Below are 26,072 nucleotides of genomic sequence, written 5' to 3'. Positions count from 1 at the left end.
AAAGATGCAAGTTGAGTGGGGACCTGATTGAGGGCTACAAAATCATGAGAGGTATAGCAAGAAACTTTTCCCAGAGTGGAGGGCTCAATTACAGGTTCAAAGTGAGAGCGGAAAAGTTCAGGGGAGATATGCATGGAAAGTTCTTCACGCAGAGGGTGGTGGGTGCTTGGAATGCGTTGCAGCAGAAGTGGTAGGGGCAAGAACGATAGTGTCTTTTCAAATCTATCTTGACAGATACATGAATGGGCCGGGAGCAGAGGGATACAGATTTATAGAGAGTAGGTGGCAGATTTAAATGGAGGATATGGATTAACACAGATTTGGAGAGTTGAAGGGCCTGTTCCTGTGCTGCAATGTTTTTTGTTTGTTAATTCTGAACCTATTCAGGAATACGTCTTGTTGTTTACCTTTTACCTTTTTAGCGTCATCTCGAATTTCTAATCCATGTGCCTGTGTGTTGTGTTATTAATTTGCCCGCGTTTACTCATTAATAAACTCAGCTGCTGCTAACGCCAGAAAGCCTGTTTAAATTGTTCCTTTGAAGGTATCGGTTCATGTGGTTTGGGAGAAAGACATCTACAAGTGTCTAACCAACCGAGGGGCTGAGTGGAGAAAGAGGGGAACCAGTCCATCCCCTCACACCCGGGAATGTGACAGTTTGGGGGGTTACTGGTGTGGGAGCGGAATGAAATGGGGAACCTCACCCACAGTCTGTTTGGAGGAGAAATTGAGGACTGCAGATGCTGGAGATCAGAGCTGGAAATGTGTTGCTGGAAAAGCGCAGCAGGTCAGGCAGCATCCAAGGAGCAGAATCGACTTTTCGGGCATGAGCCCTTCTTCCTGAAGAAGGGCACATGCCCGAAACTTCGATTCTCCTGCTCCTTGGAAGATGCCTGACCTTCTGCGCTTTTCCAGCAACACTTTTTCAGCACAGTCTGTTTGGAACAACCACCCTCTGGTTATTGTTAACTCACTGGGATATTCAGCAATTTAAAAAGTAATTTTTCTTCCTCCTCTTGTATTGCAGACTCCTGTTTGGGGAAGATTGTGAGTGGAACTGAATATTTCAGCCTCAGACGATGAACACATTTGTTGCTCTCGGTCTGCTGCTCACTGCCACTGGTGCTGCTGCCCTGACAAAATGTGAAGTTGCCACCATTTTCAACGATCAAGGACTCAATGGATATTTAGGATATGAACTGGGTCACTGTGAGTTTTACTGTTTCCATGTTGTAAACAATGACAATGTATTCAAGTTTCCCCACTGGGTCTGAGACCCCTCTTTCACCTCATTGCCTGTCACGATGATGTTAATACAAGATCACAGATTCCTGTCAGTGAGTTAGAGAGTCAATGCACTGTGTGATGTGGGGCTGGGTTATACAGAGCCCCCAACTACAGCACATTCTCTGATGTCAGTTTGGGCAAGGGGCCAGCCGCTATCACAGTAAATGTGAGGGGCATCATGATGATAATAGTGGACAAGTCTGATCCCAGAGTGAGGCCTTGTTGGAATGTTGGCCTTTATTTCAAAAGGAATGGAGTGTAAAAGTAGGGAAGGCTTGTTAAAAGTGAACGAGGCGCTGGACACAATGCAATGTAGGAGCATTAATATTGATATTAAAATTAATATTAAAGTCCAGAAGGTTGTAAAGTGAACCTAATACTGAGTTCTATACCTTCAGATTGTGAATTCACCCCCATTCCTTGTCTTTCTTTCAGCTTTACATGTTACATTCTCTGTCACCATGTCCGCTCTACCCTCCCCCATTCCAATGGGACTGTCTCAGTCTGGCAGTTAGACACACCATTGTTCTGCCATTCTCACATTCCAATCACTTAGTCTGAGTTATCAACAGCCCTTCTCTGCTCGCATTCCAACCTCTGACCATTCCATACACACACCACCCTCTGTGTGAAAATGGTGCCCCTTAGGTCCCTTTTATATCTTTCCTCTCTCACCCTAAACCAATGCCCTCTAGTTTTGGACTCCCCCACCTTGGGGAATAGTTCTTGTCTATTCACCCAATCCATGCCCCTCGAGAGCAGGTTAAGTTTTGCATTCACAGACTGAATCAGAAAAATTTTTTGTACACGCTTAATAAATTCCTCTCTGCCCAAGCGCAAACACTATAACAGTCCCAGTCTATGTTTGGAAAATTAAAATCCCCGAACATTACCACTGTATTATTCTGACAGATAACTGAGATCTCCTGACAAATTTGCTTCTCAATTTCCTGCTGACTCTTGGGGAGTTCTACAATACAATCCCAATAAAGTGTTCTTCCCTTTCTTATTTCTCAGTTCTAACCAAATCACTTCACTGGACTTACTCCATGGAATGTTTTCCCTCAGTATATCTGTAATGTTATTCCTAATCCAAAATGCCATGCCCCATCCTCTCTTGCCCCCCCCCCTTTCTATTCTTCCTGACACATTTACACTCAGGAACATTAACCTGCCAGTCCTGTCCATCCCTGAGCGACATCTCTGTAATTGCTGTGATATCCCAGTCCAATGTTCTCAACCACGCCCTGAGATCATCTGCCGTCCCTGTTAAGCCACTTGCATTGAAACAAAAACAGGTTAATTCCTCAGCCCTATCTCATTCTCTGCTTTACACTTGCCCTGTCTTGGCTATTTGACCAAAGCTTTTCCCTGATAGTGCCAGTGTCAGACTGATCCTTTTTCTCACTATCTCTCTGGCATACCCCTCTGCAACCACTACCCACCCTCCTCACCCTGCAGCCCCTGCTCAAACTAACTTAAATCCTCCTGAGCAATTCTAGCCAGTATATTAGTCCCTTCCAATTCAGGTGCAACTCATCCTTCATCATTCAGGTCACTTGTACCCTAGAAGAGATTCCAATAATCCAACAATATGAACCATTCTCCCCTGCACCAGGTCCTCAGCCATGCATCCATCTGCCCAGTCCTCCTATTCTTAGTCTCACTTGCACTTGGCGCTGGGAGTAATCCAGATATTATTCCCCTTGAGGACATACTTTTAACCTCCTGCTTAATTGGCTATATCCTCTCCTCAGAAGCTCATCCTTTTCTCTGCCTATGCCATTAGTTCCAAAGTGTACAACAATCTGCTGCTGGTCTTTCTCCTAGACCCTGACACCAGGGTGGCAATACACCACTCTGACATATTAATGTCAGCCGCAGAAATATCTGTGTGTGCCTCTGACTAGAGAATCCTCGATCACAATCAATGACTTTGAATCTTGCACACCCCTTGTCACAGTACAGCCAGTCTCAGAAACTTGGCTGTCAGTGCTCCATTCCCACAAGAGTCCATCACTCATTAGATTTTCCAAAACAGCAGACTTATTTAAGTTGGGGACAGCCACAGGAGACTCCTGCACTACCTGCCACCCTTTCCTATCTTTCCTGGAGGGAACCTCTGTACCCGACTGTCTCTGTGGTTTGTCTACCTTCATGAAACTGCCATCCATCACATCCCCAGCTCCTGTATTCCATACAGCCTCTCACTGTCGCTCCAACGTAGCCATACAATCCAATAGGATTTGCAACCAAACACACTTCCTGCAGACCTAATCATCAGGAACATGGCAATTCACCCTAACTCATCGAGAGGAAGAGCACATCACTCCACGAAAGACACCTGAACACCTTACACCTTAACATCTTTGTATAGACCCAGAAACGAACACAGTATTACTGCCCTCAATACACTATTCTCAGATAACTTGATACTATGTTTTATATTTCAAAAAAAAGTGTTTAATCTAGAGATAGATCTCAATAAAACATATTAAAAGATTACCTTCTTCACTATTACAGATTTACAAAAAACAGAGTAGGGTTAGACTGAATAAACCACTAACTGTTCCTCTGCTGTGAGGAGCTCCTTGATCCACAGGTCTGTAAGGTCAGCTGTGAATTTCACTATTTGCTTATTTTGTTGAGACTGAACCCTGATGTCTGGAGATACTTGAAACTAAACACCAGAGGCAGTGAGCTGTGAAGAGAGTTCACTTCCCGGACTGTCAGCTCTGCAGGTTCACTGCTCCTTTCGTTCACCTCCGAGCAGGAGCAGGAATAGGCCATTTGGCCCTTCAAATCTGTTCTGCCATTTGGGGAGCATGGTTGGTCATTCAACTCCACTGCATGTCGCTGATTTTCTCTTGTGGTCTTTGATCCCTTTGGTTCCATGTGCTACATCCAACTCCTTCTTGAAAACACTCAATGTTTTGTCCTGGACCGTTTTCTGTGACAGAGAATTCCACTGGCTCTCTGAGTGAAGATATTTCTCCTAACCCATTTACTCTGTATCCTTTGACGGTGACCCCGATTCTGGGTCCCTTGTCATTAGGAACACCCTTCCTTCATTTACCCTGTGCAGTCCTGTTAGAATTATATAGGTTTCTATGAGAGATCCCCTCATGCAGTTCAACTCCAGCGAATACAACCCAAACCAATTCAATCTCTCCTTATATGACAGGTCTGCCATCTCAAAAATCCATCTTGTAAACCTTTGTTGCATTGCCTCTATTGCAAGAACATTATTCCTCAGATAAGGAGACCTCAACTGCACACAATATTCCAGGAATGCTCTCACCAAGGACGTGTACAATTGCAGCAAGACATCCCTGTTCCTGTACTCAAACCTGCTCTCTATGAAGGACAGCACCCCATTTGCCGCTGCCAGCTGTATTTGCATGGTTCCTTTCAGCAACTGGTGTACAAGGCCACCCAGGTTTCATTGCATATTCCCCTTTCTCAATTTACAGCAGTTCAAATAATGATTGGCTTTCCTGCATTTGCTACCTCACATTTATTTACAATGTATTTCATCTGCCATGCCCTCGTTTCCTCCCTCAGCCTGCTCACCCTCCCAAGCAGCTTTGTGTCATCTCCACATTCGGAGATGTAACATTAAGTCTCCTGTCCAAACAGTAAATATATATTGTGAATGGCTGGGGGTCCCAGCACTGATCCTTGTGGCACTGTACTAGCATCTGCCTGCTCTTTGGAAAAACCTTGTTAATTCCAGCTTTTTGCTTCCTGTCTGCCAACCAGTTCTCTATCCTTCTCAATCTACTACCCCCAAATCCCATGTCCTTTAACTGTCCCTTCAATAGAGTGAACAGAAAAGCAGATAATCTGATTGGCGAGAGGTTGCAGAGTATGAGAGGCAGAGAGATGTGGATATCCTAGTGCATGAATCACTGAAGGATGCAGGTACAGCAAGTAATCAGGAAAGTTAACAATGTTCCAGGTTATGGAGAGGGGAATTAAATGAGAGAGCAGGAAGGTTATGGTTCAGTTACACGGGGTATTGGTGAGACCCCATCCAGATTACTTACTGTGCACAGTACAGGTCAGTGTACTTACTGAGGGATGTTCATGACTTGGAAGCGGTTCAGAGGTTTACTGGACAAATCCCTGGAATGATCCGGATTGCTTTATGACGATCGGCAACACAGGCTGGGCCATAATCCTCCAGAGTGAGAGAGAGTGAGAAGTGACTTAACTGAATCATGTAAGAGCCTGAGGGAACCTGACTGGGTGGATGTTGAAAGGAGGATTCCTCTTGTGGGAGAATCTAGAACGAGGGGTCACAAAGTCTAAACATAAGGAGGTGCCAATTTAAAACAGAGATGTGGAAAGAGATTTTTTTCCTCAGAGTATTTTGAGTCTTTGGAATTGCCTTCCTCAAAAGGCAGTGGATGTGGAATCTTTCAATCACTTTAAGACAGAGATAGGGAAATTTTTCATTCCCAAGGCAATGAGAGATTGTTAGGGGTATGCAGAGATGTAGAGTTGAGGTTAAAATCAGATCAGTCATGATCTTAGAGTCATAGAGATGTACAGCACGGAAACAGACTCTTCATTCCCACTCATCCAAGCCAACCAGATATCCGATATAAGTCCAGTCCCATTTGTCAGCATTTGGCCCATATTCCTCGAAACCCTTTCTATTCATATACCATCCAGATGCCTTTTAAATGTTACAATCGTATCAGCCTCCACCACTTCCTCTGGCAGCTCATTCCATACACACACCACCCTCTGTGTGAAAAGATTGCAACTTAGTTCCCTTTTAAATCTTTCTCCTCTCAACTTAAAACTGTGCCCTCTCATTTTAGACTCCCCCATCCTGGGGAAAAGACTTTGTTTATTCACCCTATCCATGCTCCTCATGATCTTATAAACCTGTATAAGATTACCCCTCGGCCTCTGATTCTCCAGGGATAAAAGCCCCAGCCTATTCAGCCTCTCTCTGTAGCTCAAACCCACCAACCCTGGCAACATCCTTGTCAATTTTTTCTGAATCCTTCCAAGTTTCACAATATCCTTCCTACAGCGGGGAGACAAGATTTGCATAGAATATTTCAAAAGTGACCTCACCAATGTCCTGTACAGTCGCAACATGACCTCCAAACTCCTATACTCAATACACTGACCAATAAAGACAACCGTTCTAAACGCCTTCTTCACTATCCTATCTACCTGACTCCATTTTCAAGGAACTGTGAACCTGCACTGCAAGGTCTTTTTGTTCAGCAACACTCCCCAGGACCTTACCATTAAGTGTATAAATCCTTACCTGATTTGCTTTTTCAAAATGCAGCCCCTCACATTTATCTAAATTAAACTCTATCTGCCACTGCTCAGACCATTGGCCCATCTGATCAAGACCCCTAATCTTCTTCGCTGTCCACAACACCTCCAATTTTGGTGTCATCTGTAAACTTACTAACCATACCTTCTATGTTCACATTCAAATTGTTTATATAAAACGCAGCAGGCCCAGCACCAATCCTTGTGGGACACCACCGATCACAGGCCTCCAGCCTGAGAAACAACCCTCCATTATCACCCTCAGTCTTCTACCTTCGAGCCAGTTCTATAGAACATAGAACAAAGACCAATACAGCGCAGTACAGACCCTTTGGCCCTCGATGTTGCGCCGATCCAAGCCCACCTAACCTACACTAGCCCACTACCTTCCATATGCCTATCCAATGCCCGTTTAAATGCCCATAAAGAGGGAGAGTCCACCACTGCTACTGGCAGGGCATTCCATGAACTCACAACTCGCTGAAAAGAAACTACCCCTAACATCTGTCCTATACCTACCATCCCTTAATTTAAAGCTATGCTATTCTGTTTCTGAATGGTACATCTCCCTGTATTCCATGAGATCTAATCGTGCTAACCGGTCTACCATGAGGAACCTTGTTGAATGCCTTACTGAAGTCCACATAGATCATATCTATGGCTCTGCACTCATCAATCCTCTTTGTTACTTCTTCAAAAACCTCAATCAATTCCACATGACACAATTTTCAATGCACAAAGCCCTGTTGAGTATCCCTAATTAGTCCTTGCCTTTCCAAATACACAGAAATCCTGTCCCTCAGGATTCCCTCCAACAACTTTGAGGAATCTATGATGTGGACCCCAAGATCCCTCTGTTCTCCACACTGCCAAGAATCCTGCCTTTAACCCTATATTCTGTATTCAAATTCGACTTCCAAAATAAATCACTTCTCACTTTTGCAGATTGAACTCTGTCTGCCACTTCTCAGCCCAGATCTGCATCCTGGCAATATCCCATTGTAATCTCCAACAGCCCTCCACATTATCCACACCTCCACCAATCTCCGAGCCATTATCAAACTTTCTAATTCACCTTTCACTTCCTCATCCAAGTCATTTATAAAAATCACAAAGACCACAGGTCCTAGAACAAAACAGCACTGATCACGGAGCTCCAGGCTGAATATTTTCCATCTCCTACCACTCTCTGTCTTCTATGGGCCAGGCAATTCTGTATCCAGACAGCCAAATTTCCCTGTATCCCCTTCCTCCTTACTTTCTGAATGAACCTACCATAGGTAACCTTGTCAAGTGCCTTGCTAAAATCCATGCCCACCACATCCACTGCTCTACCGTTATCCATGTGTTTTGTCACGTCCTGAAAGAATTCAGTAAGGTTTGTGAGTCATGATCTGCCCCTCACAAAGCCATGCTGACTATCTCTAATCAAAATATGGCTATTTGAATAATCATAAACTCTATCTGTCAGAATCCTCTCCAATAATTTTCCCATCACCGACATAAGATGGACTGCTCTGTAATTCCCAGGGTTATCCCTCTTCCCGTTCTTGAACAAGGGAATAGCATTTGCCTCCCTCCAATCATCTGGTCCAACTCTAGTGGACAGTGAGGTGCAGCAACCTCTTCCCTCACTTTACCAAAGCTTTTTAATGTCCCCTTTTCACCCTCCTGATTTCCTTTTAAGTTTAATCCTACTGCTTTTTATACTGTTCTCGGGATTCACTCAATCCTTGCTGTCGACACCTGAAATATGCCTCCTTTTTCACCTTGACCATAACCTCAATTTCTCTCATCATTCAGCCTTCCCTACACCTACCAGCCTTGCCCATTACCTTAACAGGAACATGCTGTCTCTAGCCTCTCGTCATCCCATTTCTGAAAGCTTCCCATTTTCCAGCCATCCCTTTACCTGCGAGAATCAATGCACAATACCATTAAAATTGGCCTTCCCTCCAATTTAGAAATTTAAATTTAAAACTAATAGAATTATGGTGAATGGCCCCAAATTATTCCCCCACTGATACCTCGGTCATCTGCCCTGCCTTATTTCCCAAGAGTAGGTCAAGTTTTACACCTTCTCGAGTAGGTACATCCACATACGGCATCAGAAAATTTTCTTGTACACACTTAACAAAACTTATTCTCCATCCAAGACCTTAACACTACAGCAGCCCCAGACTATGTTTGGAAAATCAAAATCCCCTACCACAACCATCCTACTATTCTTATAGATAACGGAGATCTCTTTGCAAAGTTGTTCCTCAATTTCCCACTGACTTTTGAGGGGTATCCATAGTACAATCCCAATAAGGTGATCATCTTTTTCTTATTTCTCAGTTCCACCCAAATGACTACACCCTGGATGTATTCCCAGGAATATCCTTCCTAAGTACACTCATAAGGCTATCCCTTATTAAAAATGCCAGGCCCTCTCCTCTCTTCCTTCCCTTTCTATCCTTCTGATAGCATCTATACCCTGGTACATTAGGTTGCCAATCCTGACCATCCCTGAGTCACATCTCTCGAATTGCTATGATATCCCAGTCCCATGTTCCTAATCATGCTCTCAATTCATCTGCCTTCCCTGTTGGGCCTCTTGCATTGAAATAAATGCAGTTTAATATATCAGTCCTACCTCATGCGCTACTTTGCTCCTGCCTGCCCTGACTGTTTGACTCAGATCTTTTCCCAACTGTATCAGTCTCAGACTACTCTCTTTTCTCAATACCACCGAGTCCCACCCCGCCCCTCTTATTAGTTTAAATCCTTGTGAAAAGCTCTAGCAAATCTCCCCGACAGTATACTTGTCCCCTTCCAATTCAGGGGCAATCCATCCTTCTTATACAGGTCACCTCTGCCCCTGAAGAGATTCTAATAACCCCAAAATGTGTTTCCCTCTCCCCTGCACCAGCTCCTCAGCCATGCATTCATCTGCTCCATCATCCTCTTCCTACCCTCACGAGCTTGTGGCACCGCGAGTAATTAGAAGATCCTGAGGACTGCAGATGCTGAAGAGCCAGAGTTGATAAAGTATGACGCTGGAAAGCACCCAGTGGTTCAGGCAGCATCTGACGAGCAAGAGTCAACGTTTCAGTCATAATCCTCCATCAGGACTTGGAGGGGGTGGGGGGTGGGCAGGGAAGGGAACTGGGAAATAAATAGATGGAGAGGAGGAGGAGCTAGGGGAGTGGTAAGTGAGGCAAGGTAGGAGGTGATTATGATAGGTTGGTGGGAAATGTGGAGCCAATAGGTGGAAAGGAGGATGGACAGGTTGGTCAGGTCAAGAGGATGCAGCCAATTTGGAGAGTTGGTTCTGGGATGGGGTTGGGGGAAGGGAGATTTGGAAACTGGTGAATGCAATGTTGAGGCCGTGTGGTTGTAGGCTCCTGAGGTGGAAGATAAGGTGTTCCTCCTCCAGTGTGTGGGTAGCCTTGGTTAGATGGTGGAGGAGCCCCAGGATGGACATACCATCAGGGGAGTGGAAATGGATAGCCACAGGAATGAAGGATTGGTTGGTGCGTACGGTCCAGAGATGTTCCCTGAACTGCTCTGCGAGTTTGCACTCGGTCTCTCTGCTGTAGAGGAGACCACATCGAGAGCAATGGATGCAGTCAATGAGGTTCGAGGATATAAAAGTAAATCTCTGTTGGATGTGGATTGATCCTTTGGGGCCTTGGATGGAGGTGCCCATAGCCACCCTTCTGGTTTGGAGGAAGTGGGAGGATTGAAAGGAGAAGTTGTTAATGGTGAGGACCAGTTCTGACAATCGAATGAGATCGTCAGTGGAGGGGGACTGGGCAGCAGCGAAACAGGAAGCAACGGAAGGCTTTTAGGCCTTCCTTATAGGGAATACAGGAGAAGAGGGACGAGGTTTCAGTGGTGAAGGTGAGGTGTTTGGGGGCTGGGGAATCAGAAGTCATGGAGGAGAGGGAGGGCATGGGTGGTGTCTCGAACATGTGTGGGGAAATCCTGGATCAAAGGAGATAGGACAGTGTCGAGATAAATGAAGAAGAGTTCAGTGGGACCGGAGCAGGCAGAGACAATGGCTTGACCAGGGCAGTCAGGTTAGTGGATTTTGAGTAAGAGGCAGAACCAGGCAGTGCGGTGTTCCCAGACTATGTGGTTGGAGGCTGTGGAAGGGCGATCCCCTGAGGTGATGAGGTTGTGAATGGTCTTGGTGATGATGGTTTGGTGATCGAGATGAGGTCATGGTGGAGGGGACAGTAGGAGGCAGTGTCAGTGGGTTGGCGTCTGGACTCAGTGATACAGAGATCAGTGTACCATCCTCCCATCACGCCTCCATTGTCAGCTGGTTTGAATGTGAGGTTGGGGTTGGAGTACTGGGAATGGTTGCTCCTTGGATGCTGCCTGAACTGCTGTGCTCTTCCAGCACCACTAATCCGGGAATGGAGGGCTGCATATTACACGGACAGGAGGTTGGAGTGAGTGAGGGGGCGGAGAGATTGAGGTGGTTAATGTCACAATGGCAGATGGAGATGAAGAGGTCAAGGAAGGTTAAGAGGGCACGATGGGGTGTCCAGGAGAATGGAAGAGGTTGGAGGTGAGAGAAGGGGTCTTTGGAGGGTGGGTGAGCGTCACAAACCTAAAAGTAGGCAGAGAGGTGGAGGCAACAGAAAAAGTGTTCAACATTGCAGCGTGTTTGGAGTTCACTGACATGGGGGTGAAGTGGAATGAAGGTGGGTCCTTTGCTGAGGACTGACTGGTTGTCCTCAATGAGGGGGAAGTCTTGGGGGGATGGTAAGTACCCGGCAGGGCTTGGGGCTGGGGCCTAGGATAGAGCTGGAGTTGGGAGTGGGGGTGGACACTGTCCCTGCAGTGGGAGCTTGAGTGGGAGCAGTAATGTGACCAGTAGTGATGTCAGCAGTCATGTGATTGGTGGCTACTATCTTGTTTTGAGATTCCTGCCTAACATCCTAAACGCTCTCCTCAGAATCACTTCCTTATTTCTTCCTGTGTCGTTAGTTCCAATGTGTAAAAGAACTTCCTGCTGGTCCCTCTCCTCTTTGAGACTATTCTGCACTCTTTCTGAAATATCCTTGCTCCTGGCACCAGGGAGGCAAAACACTTCTGATTTCTCATGGTCAGCTGCAGAAACATCTGTCAGTGCCTCTGACTGGACAGTGTCCTATTACAATCGATCACTTGGAACTTAGTGTACCCCTCATTACATTAGAGCCAGTCTCGGTCCCAGAAACCTGGCTGTCAGTGCTACTTTCTGCTGGGAGTCCATCATCCCCTACATTTTCCTGAACAGCATTCTTGTTTGAGATGGGGGTAGCCACAGGAGACACCTGCCCTACCTGCCCCCATTGACCTGACTGAATCATTGATTTATCGCCCCTTCGTGTGACTGCCATTCAACATTCCCCCTTGCTCCTGTAAATTCCTCATTGCCTCTAACTGCCGTTCTAACTGATCCATGCCATCTGATGGGATTTGCAACCAAGCACACTTTCTGCAGACGTAATCATCAATAACATGGAAACTCTCCCTTATCTCCCACATCCAACAGGAAGAGCAGATCACTCTACTTTCGGCCATCTTTGCTCCTTTAACAATCTGCAGATCCAGTCTAACTGCTCTAAAAACACTGTTCGGGGCTAGCTTAAAACCTTTTTAAAATATTTTTAGAATTTAATCAAGAGATATATCTTGATAAAAATATAAATCAAAAACAAACCCAGTCTATTGATTACGGTATATTTACAAAAGGAAAGTAGCCACTTAACTGCCTCCCCCCCCCCACATGCCATGAGCTCCCCCACACAGGTTTCTCCAAGGACAGCTCTGAATTTTATTGTTTATTATTCTTCGACAAACTCCGATGTCCAGGAGTATTTGAAATCAAGTAGCAGAAGCTGCTGGGACACACAGCAGTGTAGATTTCTCTCTCCTGTTGATTCACTTCCTGTCATGTGACCACTGCCTTCATCTCCCTTCCTACATTCTTAAAGTGCCTTGGCTTTGACCTTTTTTTGCCCCAAAGTTCCAAAACAATGTAACATCTAATAAAACAGTAATTACTGCTCCTAGAATTTGAGGAAATCACCCCCAACACTGTTACTGAAAGCTATAGGAGGCTTGAAGGGCTGAGTGGCCTGTTCCCTAATTCCTTGTTTGTTTCCCAGCTTCAAGGTTAATTCACTTAGTGGAGCAGATAACCATAGGTGTGATTCTGTAGAAAACAGCATTGTAGATAACACTGTGATCTCCTGGATTGGTTTTGATCAGCTGAGGGGATCCAGAAGGATTCTTTCTGAGTATTGTTTCCCTCATTGTCTCTGGCGTGCTGCCTCTCCACAGAGAAGCCTGTGATGGTCATGGCTGTGATGGGGGATGGGGTTTGGGCTGGGGTGCAGGGGAACAAGAGACAATCGGTGATGGTGGCTCCATGGGAGGTTTAAATGGTTTCTCCTTCTGAACCGAAAGCACAGACTGCAGAGGGTCATGTGACTATGGCAAACTACAGAGTCCAGTGTCCTCACAAATGTATTTCTCCAAATAATATTGAGCTTGTAATCCTGGTTTCAGACAGAGAATTTTGTTCCTGTCATTCATTTTCTGTGCTCGTACATCCCTCAGACAAGCGACACACAGTCAGGATGAGGACATCTACCAGGTTACTGAAAGACAAATGTTACTGTCATCTGTGCCACTCCGTGAGGTGTGTGAATTACAGTTGTGTTTGCCACATGTTCTGAACAACATGTCTCTGATACTTGTTTCCATTCCAGGGGTGTGCATCGCCCGATTCGCAAGTGATTATCAACCAAACAGAGCACTTCGTCGTCAAAGAGAAGGCAACAAGCCTGCAGTATCAGCGTTTGGAATCTTTCAAATCAATAGTTATTGGTGTATCGACCCCAATCTTCCAGGTGCTGCACGTTTGTGCGGAATAGACTGTGAAGGTAAGTGAAGCAATTCAAGGCAAATTCCAGTTTAATGTTTTTCTGTTCTTTTTTGTGCAAGTGACACAAACATTTCTGACACATTTTTATTATTATTGGTGAACTGGGTACTTAAGTAGAAGTAAACCTGTTTTAGATTAGAGTGGTGCTGGAAAAGCACAGCAGGTCAGGCAGCATCCGAGGAGCAGGAACTCGACGTTTCGTGCAAAATAGACAATAGACAATTGGTGCAGGAGTAGGCCATTCTGCCCTTCGAGTCTGCACCACCATTCAATATGATCATGGCTGATCATCCTTAATCAGTGTCCGGTTCCTGCCTTATCTCCATAACCCTTGATTCCACTATCCTTGAGAGCTCTATCCAACTCTTTCTTAAATGAATCCAGAGACTGGGCCTCCACTGTCCTCTGGGACAGAGCATTCCACACAACCACCACTCTCTGGGTGAAGAAGTTTCTCCTTATCTCTGTCCTAATTGGTCTACCCCGTATTTTTAAGCTGTGCCCTCTGGTTCGGCACTCACCCATCAGCGGAAACATGTTTCCTGCCTCCAGAGTGTCCAATCCTTTAATAATCTTATATGTCTCAATCAGATCCCCTCTCAGTCTTCTAAACTCAAAGGTATACAAGCCCAGTCCTCCAGTCTTTCAGCGTAAGGTAGTCCCGCCATTCCAGGAATTGACCTCGTGAACCTACGCTGCACTCCCTCAATAGCCAGAATGTCTTTCATCAAATTTGGAGACTAGAACTGCACACAATACTCCAGATGCGGTCTCACCAGGGCCCTGTACAGCTGCAAAAGCCCTTCATTAAGAATGTAAACCTGTTTTAGCGTGCTGTTTTGTGAGCTGTTTGTTTGAAAGTTCAGAATGTCCTTTTCAATATTGAATTCAAAAGCATTTTAATGAGATCACATTTCGGGGAGACATGTGACCTCACCTGAATGCCCACAAGTTACATGGGGTTACCATCACCGAAGGGTGTTTGCTGGCCTACATTTCACAACCACCAGAGGGAGACAGGATTCGAATGAGGATTAAGTTTATTGTCACTGAAGAGAAGGAGCCACCAGCAGGTTGGTGGAAGGGATAGAGACCCAGGACAGCAGAGGTGCTGGGATTTGCAGGCGACCAGCAGTCAGGACTGGGGGAGAATCCCTGAGGGGCTGAGCAGCCAGGGAGGAGAAAACTCTCAACGGAGAAAGCTCTGGGGAGGTCAGAAAGAGAGCCATCGTACAAGGTTGTTGAAGCTATGAGTTTAGGGAGCCCATGGAAAGGAAGAGGGAGTTCATTTCTGATTGGAACCTCAGCAAGAGATATTTACTGTTGTAAATAACATCTGGTGAATGTGCAGTATTTGAAAAAAGAAACAAATTGCAATTAAAATGAAATCAGGAATTGCAAATGCTCGGGTTCTGAAATAAACAGAAACAGAAATTGCTGGAGAAACTCAGCAGGTCCAGCAGCATCTGTGCAGAGAGAAACAGAGTTAACGTTTTGAGGCCAGTGAGCCTTCTTCAGAAGCTTTAGAGGATAGGACAGGAGACTCTGAACATTAACCCTGTTTTCTCTCCAAGTCCAGCCTCAAGAGGTGGCAAGAGACTTTCAATTGGAAATGGGGCTGGCTCCTCATTGATGTTTCCATGGAGACTGCAGTGTCACTTCAGTCCCACTTCTCCATGGGTCACAATGTTTAAAAAAATTATCATTCCCAGTTACTGATATGAACAATTAAATTTCGCATTTATGTTCGACTTTAGTTGAACATATCCTCAAACTCAGCTTTCTCTCCACTGATGCTGCCAGACCCGATGGGTTTCACCAGGAATTTCTGTTTTTGGTTAAGAATTTATTACCATGTTGCCACCTTGATGAAGACTTTTAAAAAAATAAAATCCACTGCAGTCTTTCAATAAACTCTTACAAAAAAAGCACTCCAGGTATTTCCACAAAACTTGAAAGAAATCCATTTTGTCGACAGTTCACAGGTTTCTAGCTTCCTAACAATATTAAACATGCAAGTACTTTGTAACGTCTCCTGAACAGTTCAGTGTGAAGTAACTGGAATAGTAAATGGCTCAGTGAGGGAATTGTCTCTGCTTTCTTCCCCCGACCCTTTCATTCTTTCCTGTCTTCACTGCCACACACATCCGTATTTACTATCCTCCTCCAGATGGTGACACTGTTTACACAGCCATTTCTTTTTGACTTAGAGTCACAGAGTCATAAAGTTGTACAACATGGAAACAGACCCTTCAGTCCAACCTGTTCATGCCGACCAGATATCCCAACCCAATCTAGTCCCACCTGCCAGCACCTGGCCCCTATCCCTAAAATCCTTCCTATTCATATACCCATCCTGATGCCTTTTAAATGTTGTAATTGTGTCAGCCTCCACCACTTCCTCTGGCAGATCATTCCGTACACACACCAACCCTTTGTGTGAAAAGATTGCTCCTTACTTCCCTACTCTCTGTCTAGTTGCTCGCTTGCTCTGAACGTATTTGGAGAATCTCTTTGGATTATCCCTATTGTTATTTTCCAAGGCCATCTTATATCATCACTTTGTCTTCCCGATCTCCCTCTGAAGAATGCTCCCACACTCTTTATACTGTTCAAGAGATTCATTTGACCCCAGTTGTGTGTATCAAATATATGATTCATTTTTTTATTCTTGACTAGAACCTCAATATCTTTAAGCATCCATTGTTCTCTCATCTTACCAGCCTTACCTTTTAATCCCATGGGAACAGAATAACTCTGAACTCTCATGATCACACTGTTGAAGGCGTACCACTTATCAACCTTCTCTTTATTTGTGGACAGTTTACTCCAATTAATTTTTGAAAGTTCTTCGCTCATGCCATTAAAATTTGCCTTACTCCAAATAAAAACATTAATTACTGTGGAAGGCTTGTCCTTTCCATAACTATTTTAAAACAAATAAAACTATGATCACCAATCCCAAAGTGTTTCCCTATCCCATTATCTCAGTCAATTGCCCTGTCTTATTACTGCTCTTTCTCCAATCAGAACATTTGCATATTGATAAAGAAAATTGTCTTGAACATTTTAATAAATTATTCACTATCCAAACCTTTAACAATATGGTAGTCGCAATCCATGTTCAGAAAATTAAAATCACCTTCTTATACAACCTTATTAATCTTATATATATCTGAGATCTGTACACATATTTATTTCTCTACTTCCTTCTGACTATTGTGGGGTCTCTTGGACAGTCCCACCACGATTATCATTCCTTCCTTGTTTCTAATTTCAATCTATATATATTCACTGGATAATCTTTCAGAAATATCTTCTCTAGTTACAGCCCGTAATGTTTTCTGTAATCAAAAACGCTATCCCTCTTTGTCTGTTGTCTTTTTTCTTTCCTTCCTATAGCATCTGAAACCCAGAACATTGAGCTACCAGTCCTGTCCATCCCTCAGCCATGTCTCTATCATTACAATGATGTCCCAGTCCCATGTTCCCAAATATGCTCTGAATTCATCAGCTTTATCAGTTGCACCACTTGCATTGAAATAAATGCTGATTACTTATTCAGAATAACTTCATTCTCAGGCTTGTTCTTCTCTGTCTTTTCTAATTAACTTGTTCTTTTCAGATTCAACATCATTTGGATTTATATTTCTGTTTGCTTTGCCACTTTGAACCCCTCCACTCCCTCTCTCTTATGATTTACCATCACCCTTAATAGAATGAGCTAATCTTCCTGCAAGGATATTAATCCCTTTTCAGTCCAAGCATAACCCAATATTTTTGAACAGGTCTTTTCTGCCCCAGAAGAGATTCCAACCATCCAAGAACCTGAATCCCGGAGCATTCCACCACATCTTCATCCATTGCTTTATCTCCCTAATTGTTTTATTATTCCCCTCATGTGAGCATGACATGGGGAATAAACCAGAGATTGCTACTTTTGAGGTCTTGTTTTTTGATCTTCTACCTAACCTCTTATGTTCACTCTATAAAGTCTTAACCCTCTCCCTAATTATGTCATTCCTACCAATAACGTCTGGATTCTCACTATCTGCTTTATGAGATGTCTTTAATCCATGCTTAAGAAAGCAACATACCACCCTAGATTCACACTTACTGTCACAGAATCTCCTGTCTGTGCCCTTGACGGGAGAGACCCCGACAACAATTATTCTTTTAAATTTAGTCGAATGCCGCCTAACATCAGATTCATTCTTAGTGCCCAAAATCCGACTGTGTCTTCTGTTAGTGAGGTTTGAGAAGATTTGTAGATCAGGTTGAGGTTCTGGATGTAGGTTTGCTCATTGAGTTGCAAGGTTCATTTTCAGACGTTTCGTCGCCATCCTAGGTAACGTCTTCAGTGAGCCTCCGGATGAAGCACTGGTGGCCTGGCCCGCTTTCTATTTATGTGTTTAGGTTTCCAAGGACAGCGGGCCATGCCATCAGTGCTTCATCCAGAGGCTCACTGAGGATGTTACCGAGTATGGTAATAAAACATCAGAAAACCAACCTTCCAGCTCTGTGTCTTTTGTTTTCCTCTGAGGGACTACCCTTTACAGCAGTAACAGAAACTGAGTATTTGTCATGGGGGACTTCAACTTTCCAAATATTGACTGGGATCACTATAGTACGAGTACAATAGCTGGGTCAGTTTTTGTCCAGTGTGTGCAGGAGGGCTTCCTGAGACAGTATGTAGACAGGCCAACAAGAGGCGAGGCCACATTAGATTTGGTACTGGGTAATGAGCCCGGCCAGGTGTTAGACTTGAAAGTAGGTGAGCACCTTGATGATAGCGATCACAATTCTGTTATGTTTACTTTAGTGATAGAAAGGGATAGGTGTATACCACTGGACAAGAGTTACAGCTAGGGGAAAGGAATTAAGATGCGATTAGGCAAGATTTAGGAAGCATAAGATGGGGAAGGAAACTGCAGAGGATGGGAACATTAGAAATGTGGAGCTTATTCAAGGAAAACTCTTGAGTGTCCTCGATAAGTATGTACCTGTCAGGCAGGGAGGAAATTGTAGAGCACGGGAGCTGTGGTTTACGAAGGAAGTGGAATCTCTGGTCAAGAGGAAGAAGAAGGCTTATGTTAAGATGAGATGTGAAGGCTCAGTTAGGGCGCTTGAGGGTTACAAGGTAGCCAGGAAAGACCTGAAGAGAGAGCTCAGAAGAGCCAGGAGGAGACATAAGAAGTTGTTAGCGGATAGGATCAGGGTAAACCCGAAGGCTTTCTATAGGTATTTAAGGAATAAAAGAATGACGAGCGTAAGATTAGGGCCAATCAAGGATAATAGTGGGAAGTTGTGTGTCGAGTCAGAGGAGATAGGGGAAGCACTAAATGAATATTTTTTGACAGTATTCACTCTAGAAAATGACAATGTTGTCGAGGAGAATACTGAGATACAGGCTACTAGACTAGGTGTGATTGAGGTTCACAAGGAAGAGGTATTAGAAATCCTGTGGAGTGTGAAAATAGATAAGTCCCCTTAGCTGGATGGGATTTATCCCAGGCTCCTCTGGGAAGCCAGGGAGGAGATTGCTGAGCCGTTGGCACTGATCTTTAAATCGTCATTGTCTACAGGAATAGTGCCAGAAGACTGGAGAATAGCAAATGTGTTTTCCCTGTTCAAGAAGGGGAGTAGAAACAACCCTGGTAATTATAGACCAGTGAGCCTTACTTCAGTTGTTGGTAAAGTGGTGCAAAAGGTTATAAGAGATAGGATTTATAATCATCTAGAAAATAATAATTTGCTTAGGGATAGTCAGCATGGTAGGTCATGCCTCACAAACCTTATTGAGTTATTTGAGAAGGTGACCAAACAGGTAGATGAGAGTAAACCGGTTGGTGTGGTGTATATGGGTTTCAGCAAGGCGTTCGATAAGGTTCCCCACAGTAGGCTATTGTACAAAATGCGGAGGAATGGGCTTGTGGGAGATATAGCAGTTTGGATCAGTAATTGGCGAGCTGAAAGAAGACAGAGGGTGGTGGTTGATGGGAAATGTTCATCCTGGAGTCCAGTTACTAGTGGTGTATCGCAAGGGTTTGTGTTGGTCCACTGCTGTTTGTCATTTTTATAAACGACCTGGATATGGGCGTAGAAGGGTAGGTTAATAAATTTTCAGATGTCACAAAGGTTGGTGGAGTTGTGGATAGTGACGAAGGATGTTGTAGGTTCCAGAGAGAGATAGATAAGCTGCAGAGCTGGGCTGAGAGGTGACAAATGGAGTTTAATGCGGACAAGTGTGAGGTGACTTTGGTCGGAATAATCGGAATGCAAAGTATTGGACTAATAGTAAGATTCTTGGTAGTGTAGATGAACAGAGAGATGTCGGTGTCCAGGTAGACAGATCCTTGAAAGTTGCCACCCAGGTTGACAGGATTGTTAAGAAGGCATACAGTGTTTTAGCTTTTATTAATAAAGGGATCGAGTTCCGGAACCACGATGTTATGCTACGGCTGTACAAACTCTGGTGCGGCTGCACTTGGAGTATTGTGTACAGTTCTGGTCACCGCATTATAAGAAGGATGTAGAAGCTTTGGAAAGGGTGCAAAGGAGATTTACTAGGATGTTGCCTGGTATGGAGGGAAGGTCTTACGAGGAAAGGCTGAGGGACTTGAGGCTGTTGTTGTTGGAGAGAAGAAAGTTGAGAGGTGACTTAATCGAGACATATAAGATAATCAGAGGGTTTTTTCCAAGTATGGGGACAGTGAGCACGAGAGGGCATAGCTTTAAATTGAGGGGTGATAGATATAGGACAGATGTCAGAGGAAGTTTCTTGACTCAGAGAGAGAAAGGGTATGGAATGCTTTGCCTGCAATGGTAGTAAATTCGCCAATTTTAAGTACATTTAAATCGTCATTGAACAGGCATATGGACGTACATGGAATAGTGTAGGTTAGATGGGCTTCAGATTGGTATGACTGTTAATGCAACATTGAGGGCCGAAGGGCCTGTACTGCACTGTAATGTTCTATGTTCTAGGTTCTATGTTCACACATGATTGTCTCTGGAGTCTTGACAGACATTGTTCGCTCAGGAATTACAATATGTGAAGGTCCTGCAATTACTCTTTCAGAAGAACTGATCAGGTTCATCCTGAAATCATCAAAGGAAGTCTTTTTTACAAAGTAGGAGAAATCAGCTGGGTGGCTCTTCTTCCTCAGAGACTTCTTGTTCCATAACTAATGCCAAATGCAAAGTGCTCTCCATTCTGTCACTGTCCACTGAGATTCAACAAGGGTCATACAGCAAAACAAGAAATTATTTCCAGTCACTTACTTTCCCCAAAGCCTTGCTTGAAAGCAAACTTCTCATACCGACTCTGATCTTTCAATGACATATTTAAGGGAAACTACTCCAGGTATTTCCATAAAACTTGAAATAAATCAATTTTTCCACAATTCTTCAAAGCTTAATTCATTGAAACATGACTGAGTGTGCTGCATCTCAGTATCAGGTTGGTGTGTCTCTCAGAAGATTGTTTGGATAAACAGGATGAATCCTTCTCTGATGATGTTTGTAATTGAATGATTCCAATCATTTTTGTTGAAAGTAAGCATTCAGGGGTAACAAAGGGTATGCTGACCTTCACAGTAAGAACATTTATACAGGAATGAGCAGGATTCACTTGCTTTCTGTTTACAGTCTTGGTGAGACTACACGTGGAGTATTGATCTCTTTACTTAAGGAAGGGTCATGTGGCTCTGGAGGGAGTATAACAACAGTTTAGCAGACTGATGTCTGGGATGGCAGGACTGAAGGATGAAGATTGACTGGATCATGAAGTTTGAAAGAATGAGGTGGGACCTCATAAAAACCAACAAAATTTGAATAACATCAGAGAAGGTAAATGCAGGAAGGATGTTCCTGATAACTGGAGAGCTGAGATCCAGGGATCAGTGTCCAAGGATGTATGATAGGCCTTTAGCTCTCTTGCTCTCTCTCTCTCTCTCTCTCTCTCTCTCTCTCTATGCTCTGTCTCTGTCTCTCTCACTCTATCTCTCTCTAGCTGCCTCTCTGCAGACATTGCTAGACCTGCTGGATTTCTGCAGCGTGTTCTGTTTTTATTTCAGATCTTCATCAAATGCAACACATCATTTTCATTCATATGCAGATGGAGATCTGTGTATGGTTGTGGTTGCCATCTCACAAAATAGATGAAAGGACAATGAAGAAGATGTACAGGAAATCAAAGGTGAAGCATATAAACTGCAAAGCTATGGCCCTCAGGAAAGGGTCAAGAGTCTGGTCTCTGTTTTGTTGAGAAAGAAGGCTGAAGGATGAACTAATAGAAGTCAATCTGCAGCCTGTCAATAAAAGGTGCTCACCAAGAAATCAAACTTGTTTTATGTTAATACATGGGATTGTCTGCCATACATAAGATCAGTATTACTACTCCTGAAAAGGTGGTGTTTAACATCCTGTCCCCTTGTGGTGGGTCTGGAGTCACGTGTCAGCCAGATCAGAGAAAGATAACAGATTTCCTTCCTGAATAGACATGAGTGAACCAGACGGGTTTTGATGTTAATCCAATTGCTTCACAGTCACCATTCCTGACACAATGGCCCAGCAGCCTTCATGGGAATTGAATCCATTTCCCCAGATCATTGGTCCCAGTCTCAAGGTCACTGCACTGTAAAATAACGCTGAACAACTTTAGAGAATTGAGAAGCAGCTTCTTATTGAAAGAACGGTGAGAATGATGAACTCCACCACAATGAGGCATTGCTTTAAATAGTTTACATGGATTTAAAGGTTACTGCATCAATGTGGGAGGGGGAAGATAATTAAGTTTACACTGGGAGATTTAGATAAAGGAGGCTGGGAGGAGTGGAGCAAAAATCTCCAAATAGACTTGTTGTGATGAATGGCCTGTCTCTGTGCATAATTTCTGTTTAATTCCTTAGAATATTCCATGTCCAGTGGTGGCCCCATTCAAGGACATGGTAGTCTCCCCCACCTTGTTACTGTGACCAATGGAAACCTTTCTCCAGATTGGAAGATAAAAGCCCCACTCCAGTACTTGAGGGAGTGCTGCACTGTCTGAGAAACTGTCCTAAGAATGAACTCCTTCAGGAGGATGTTACAGTTCCCATGTTACCATCTGGTACAGAGTGAGATTCACATTTCAGTTAGAGGAAAAGACCCCTTGTCCAATAAACATTAACCATTGATTTGAACAGATAAACGAATCTCACATGGTGTAAGATGAGCTGCAGATTCAGAATCACTTGGATTTTGCCATGTAATAAAAGTAACAATGAGCCTGTCTTGATGTCCTGGACAGCATTCTTGAGCCCCAACCCCCCACCCCACCCCTCAATGGGAATAGTCAGGGTCACTTACCATCCATCTCATTGGTGAATGTGGAATGCAGTTGAGTATAAAAGGTGTGAAATTCTCTCCAGATGTTCATGTTGTCTCCACTCACTACTAAATGTGGACCCTCATTACACCACAGCACAGTATCAAGAACAGTAAAAACCGTCCATTCTCAGGATTTCCAACACTGCCCCCTGCAGCAGCATTGAAAGCCTCCAGTAACATCAACCCAAGAGACTTCTCAACCTGGAGCTTTCCAAGTTTGCATTAAAACACTCCTCAGATGTAAATACTCATTCTAATATCACATTTATTTCATTGTTGTAGATTTAGTAAATGACGGTGCAGACTTAAGAAACAACATCGCTTGTGGTACAGTGGCTGTTCGTATTCACGGAATGAGGGCCTGGTACGGTAAACTCTGACTCACTTTATTTCCTTTTGTATATAAGGTTTGAGGTTGTAACTGTGGGATGGAATGGTGCTGGTTACTGTATTCAGGTTATAACTACTGCAATGGAGTTGTGTGCATACAATCAGCCCATTATAAACAGTATTAGGACCCTTGCTGATTTTCCATTATTTCATTATCCATTTTTTGGTTAAGAGCTATAAACCATGAGATAAAAGTTGATGGTGACCTTTGGATTGTGAGGAGCAGCTTGTGTTTTTTTAAAGTCAGAACAAAACTGATATTTGTTCCTGATACCAATCCTGAGAATTACTGCAGATTGATTCTTGTTCAAGGTGCTCTCTAGACACTTTGACTCTGGAAAGGTCTTATCCTCAGGCAGATGGCAGATGTTTAGATGGTAGCAGGGGCCTTCAACAGAGACAACCAGTCAGAAGGATTGTGTCTGTGACAGCTGCAGGACAGAGCCTTGGTTGCTCCCTGGCTGTCCTCCCATTGGCAACTTATTGAAAGTTCAGAGAATAGAATCTCAGCTCTCAGTAATCCATGAGTATTCTTGGGAGCTGATTGGAAACAGTTTGCATGAACTGGTACCTTCAGGAAACTGAGCAAGATACAGCCCCCTTTGCCTGTGTGATTCTGTGTCTTGGAGACTGATGAACGAAGTTACACTTCAGTTACACCTGACTTTATTTTCCTTTTTGGTTCATCCCTTAACTGTGTCAGTTTGTCTGTCTGTGTGTGAGAGTGAGGGGGCGAGAATCAAAGAAGATAAAGTTTAAATTAATTCGACATTAATGAGATTCCCTATTGTTTAATTTTGCTCTAGTGATGCCCAGTTTGCCAGGGCTATTCAGCTCCTGACCTCATTACAGCCTTGGTTCAAACATGGACAAAAGAGCTGAGTCCCAGAGGGTGAGGTGAGAGTGACTGTCCTTGATGACGAGACTATATTCGACTGAGTGTGGCATCAAGGAGCCCCAGTAAAACTGTAATCAATGGAATCAGGGCACAAACTCTCCTTGGTTGGATGCCTAACTGGCATCGAGGAAGATGGTTGCATTTGTTGGAGATTTCCATCCAAGACAAAGCAACCCACTTGATTGGCACCACACCTACAAGCTTTCCCTCCCTCCAACATCGATTCTCAGGAGCAGCAATGTGTATCATCTCCAAGACACACTGCAGTAATTCACCAAGTCAGTTAGAGCAACACTATTCTCATATTGATGGTCCACACTCTGCACATCACTATTCCATGTCATGTTCCCGGTTTCATTGGATTAATTACAGGCAAGTCTGACTCTGATCACTTTGTCTCACTCCCAGCCATAGCCCGCATTTATGGCCCAAACAAATCTTCTGTTTCCATCAATGGGAAGTACTGTCTCCATTTCACTGACAATTGTACTTTCAACAATTCAGCTGTAGCCTTTGGCTCTCCAGCTGCCACAACATTTCTGCATTTGCTCTACCCCAGCCTCATCTACCTTCGGGAGGGACAGTAACAGCTGGGAAGTTCTGATAAACTGTGAGAAAATTTCTCTCAGCCTTCCACTGGAGAATTCCATCTCAGTACCACACTTTAAGGAAATTGTGAGAGCATTAAGCAGGAAACAGAAAAGGTTTCTGAGAATTCTGCTGGGATTGAGGAACTGTGCTGAACATTGTACATTCATTAAACAACATTGTTACCTCTATCTTCATGATGGAAGAAAGATCATTGATGAAGCAGCTAAAGGCGCTTGGGCCGAGGACATTCCCCTAAAGTGAAGATCTGTTGTGCAATGGAACTGCCCCTCCCCTGACAGGCTGATGAGAAAATATCGACCTTGGAGACAATCCTGGGACAAAGATAACTGACCAATAACAACCACAACCATCATCCTTTAGACAAGGTATGACCCCAACCAGCAGAGAGGTTTCCCCTGATTTCCATTGTCTCCAGGGTTAGTGAGCTCCTTGATGCCGGATTGATATCATGAGGAGATATTCTTCCCTCACAGAGAACTAACATGGAGATGAGGTGCTGAATGGGCATTTCCTCTGCTCTAAGCTATCTATGATTCTATCCATCCAGCTTCTCTCACAAGATATAGATCAATATTTCAAAGATTTCAAAGTTCCTGAATGGGACATGAGGGTTGTCAGCAAAGTCAATATTTGTTGCACTTCCATAAGCCCCCACCCCACCTCCTCTGACCTGAATGGCTTGCTGAGGTTATTTCAGATTGCACGTTAACATCAACAGCGACGTTGGAGTCAAGTGTAATCTAGACCTGTAAGGATGACACATTCCCTTAATGAAAAAACGTTCACCTGGCTCTCTGGATTACCAGTTTAATGACATGATCATGAAGCCTTTGCCTCTCAAAGGTGCAGACAGACTCCAGATTTGAGTTCCATTGCTGAAGAGCATGAAGAGGTGTACCACTTTATTGATGAATTTGTTGTCCATACCTAGAATTAGTAAGAGGCCCATGCGTTGGGAATGATTGCTGAATGAGCTCCCTGTGGATTGACCTATGTTAGCACCTTCAGGAGAGGTGGAGAGAAAGCATTGAGGAGCAGAGAAAGATTATTCGGTGTCTTTGGACAATAAAAGATCGATAAAGAGGTTTCTTCTCATTGACTAACATTGCCTTTCTGATGTTTTTGTATTACAGGCATTTCTGGGCTCGTGAGTGTGATGGGAATGTCCAACAATACTATGAAGGTTGCGAGCTGAACAGGTTTGGAATCTGATCAAACCTGATCTGATCTCTTGATCAAACCTGCCTCGTTGACATGTTGTAGCATGGAATA

General features: G+C 43.9%; 1 protein-coding gene across 1 annotated transcript; it reads left to right on the top strand.

Moving 5' to 3' along the window:
* Positions 1–1,079: 1,079 nt before the first annotated feature.
* Positions 1,080–26,012, top strand: LOC140485878 (lysozyme C-like). Its single transcript, XM_072584329.1, has 4 exons — positions 1,080–1,209; positions 13,353–13,526; positions 23,183–23,264; positions 25,934–26,012. The coding sequence occupies exons 1-4, from the start codon at positions 1,080–1,082 to the stop codon at positions 26,010–26,012; spliced, it is 465 nt and encodes a 154-aa protein (XP_072440430.1).
* The last annotated feature ends 60 nt before the right edge of the window (positions 26,013–26,072 follow it).

Source organism: Chiloscyllium punctatum, chromosome 15 (genome assembly GCF_047496795.1).
Source record: "Chiloscyllium punctatum isolate Juve2018m chromosome 15, sChiPun1.3, whole genome shotgun sequence".
In the NCBI taxonomy this organism is placed as follows: domain Eukaryota; kingdom Metazoa; phylum Chordata; class Chondrichthyes; order Orectolobiformes; family Hemiscylliidae; genus Chiloscyllium; species Chiloscyllium punctatum.
This window is presented reverse-complemented; position numbering and strand designations above follow the sequence as displayed.

Excerpts from the sequence above, each read along its gene's own strand:
- LOC140485878 (XM_072584329.1), top strand. The coding sequence starts at position 1,080 with ATGAACACATTTGTTGCTCTCGGTCTGCTGCTCACTGCCACTGGTGCT. Across the intron at positions 1,210-13,352 it reads AGGATATGAACTGGGTCACT|GGGTGTGCATCGCCCGATTC; the intron begins GTGAGTTTTACT and ends TTTCCATTCCAG. Across the intron at positions 23,265-25,933 it reads ATTCACGGAATGAGGGCCTG|GCATTTCTGGGCTCGTGAGT; the intron begins GTACGGTAAACT and ends TTTGTATTACAG.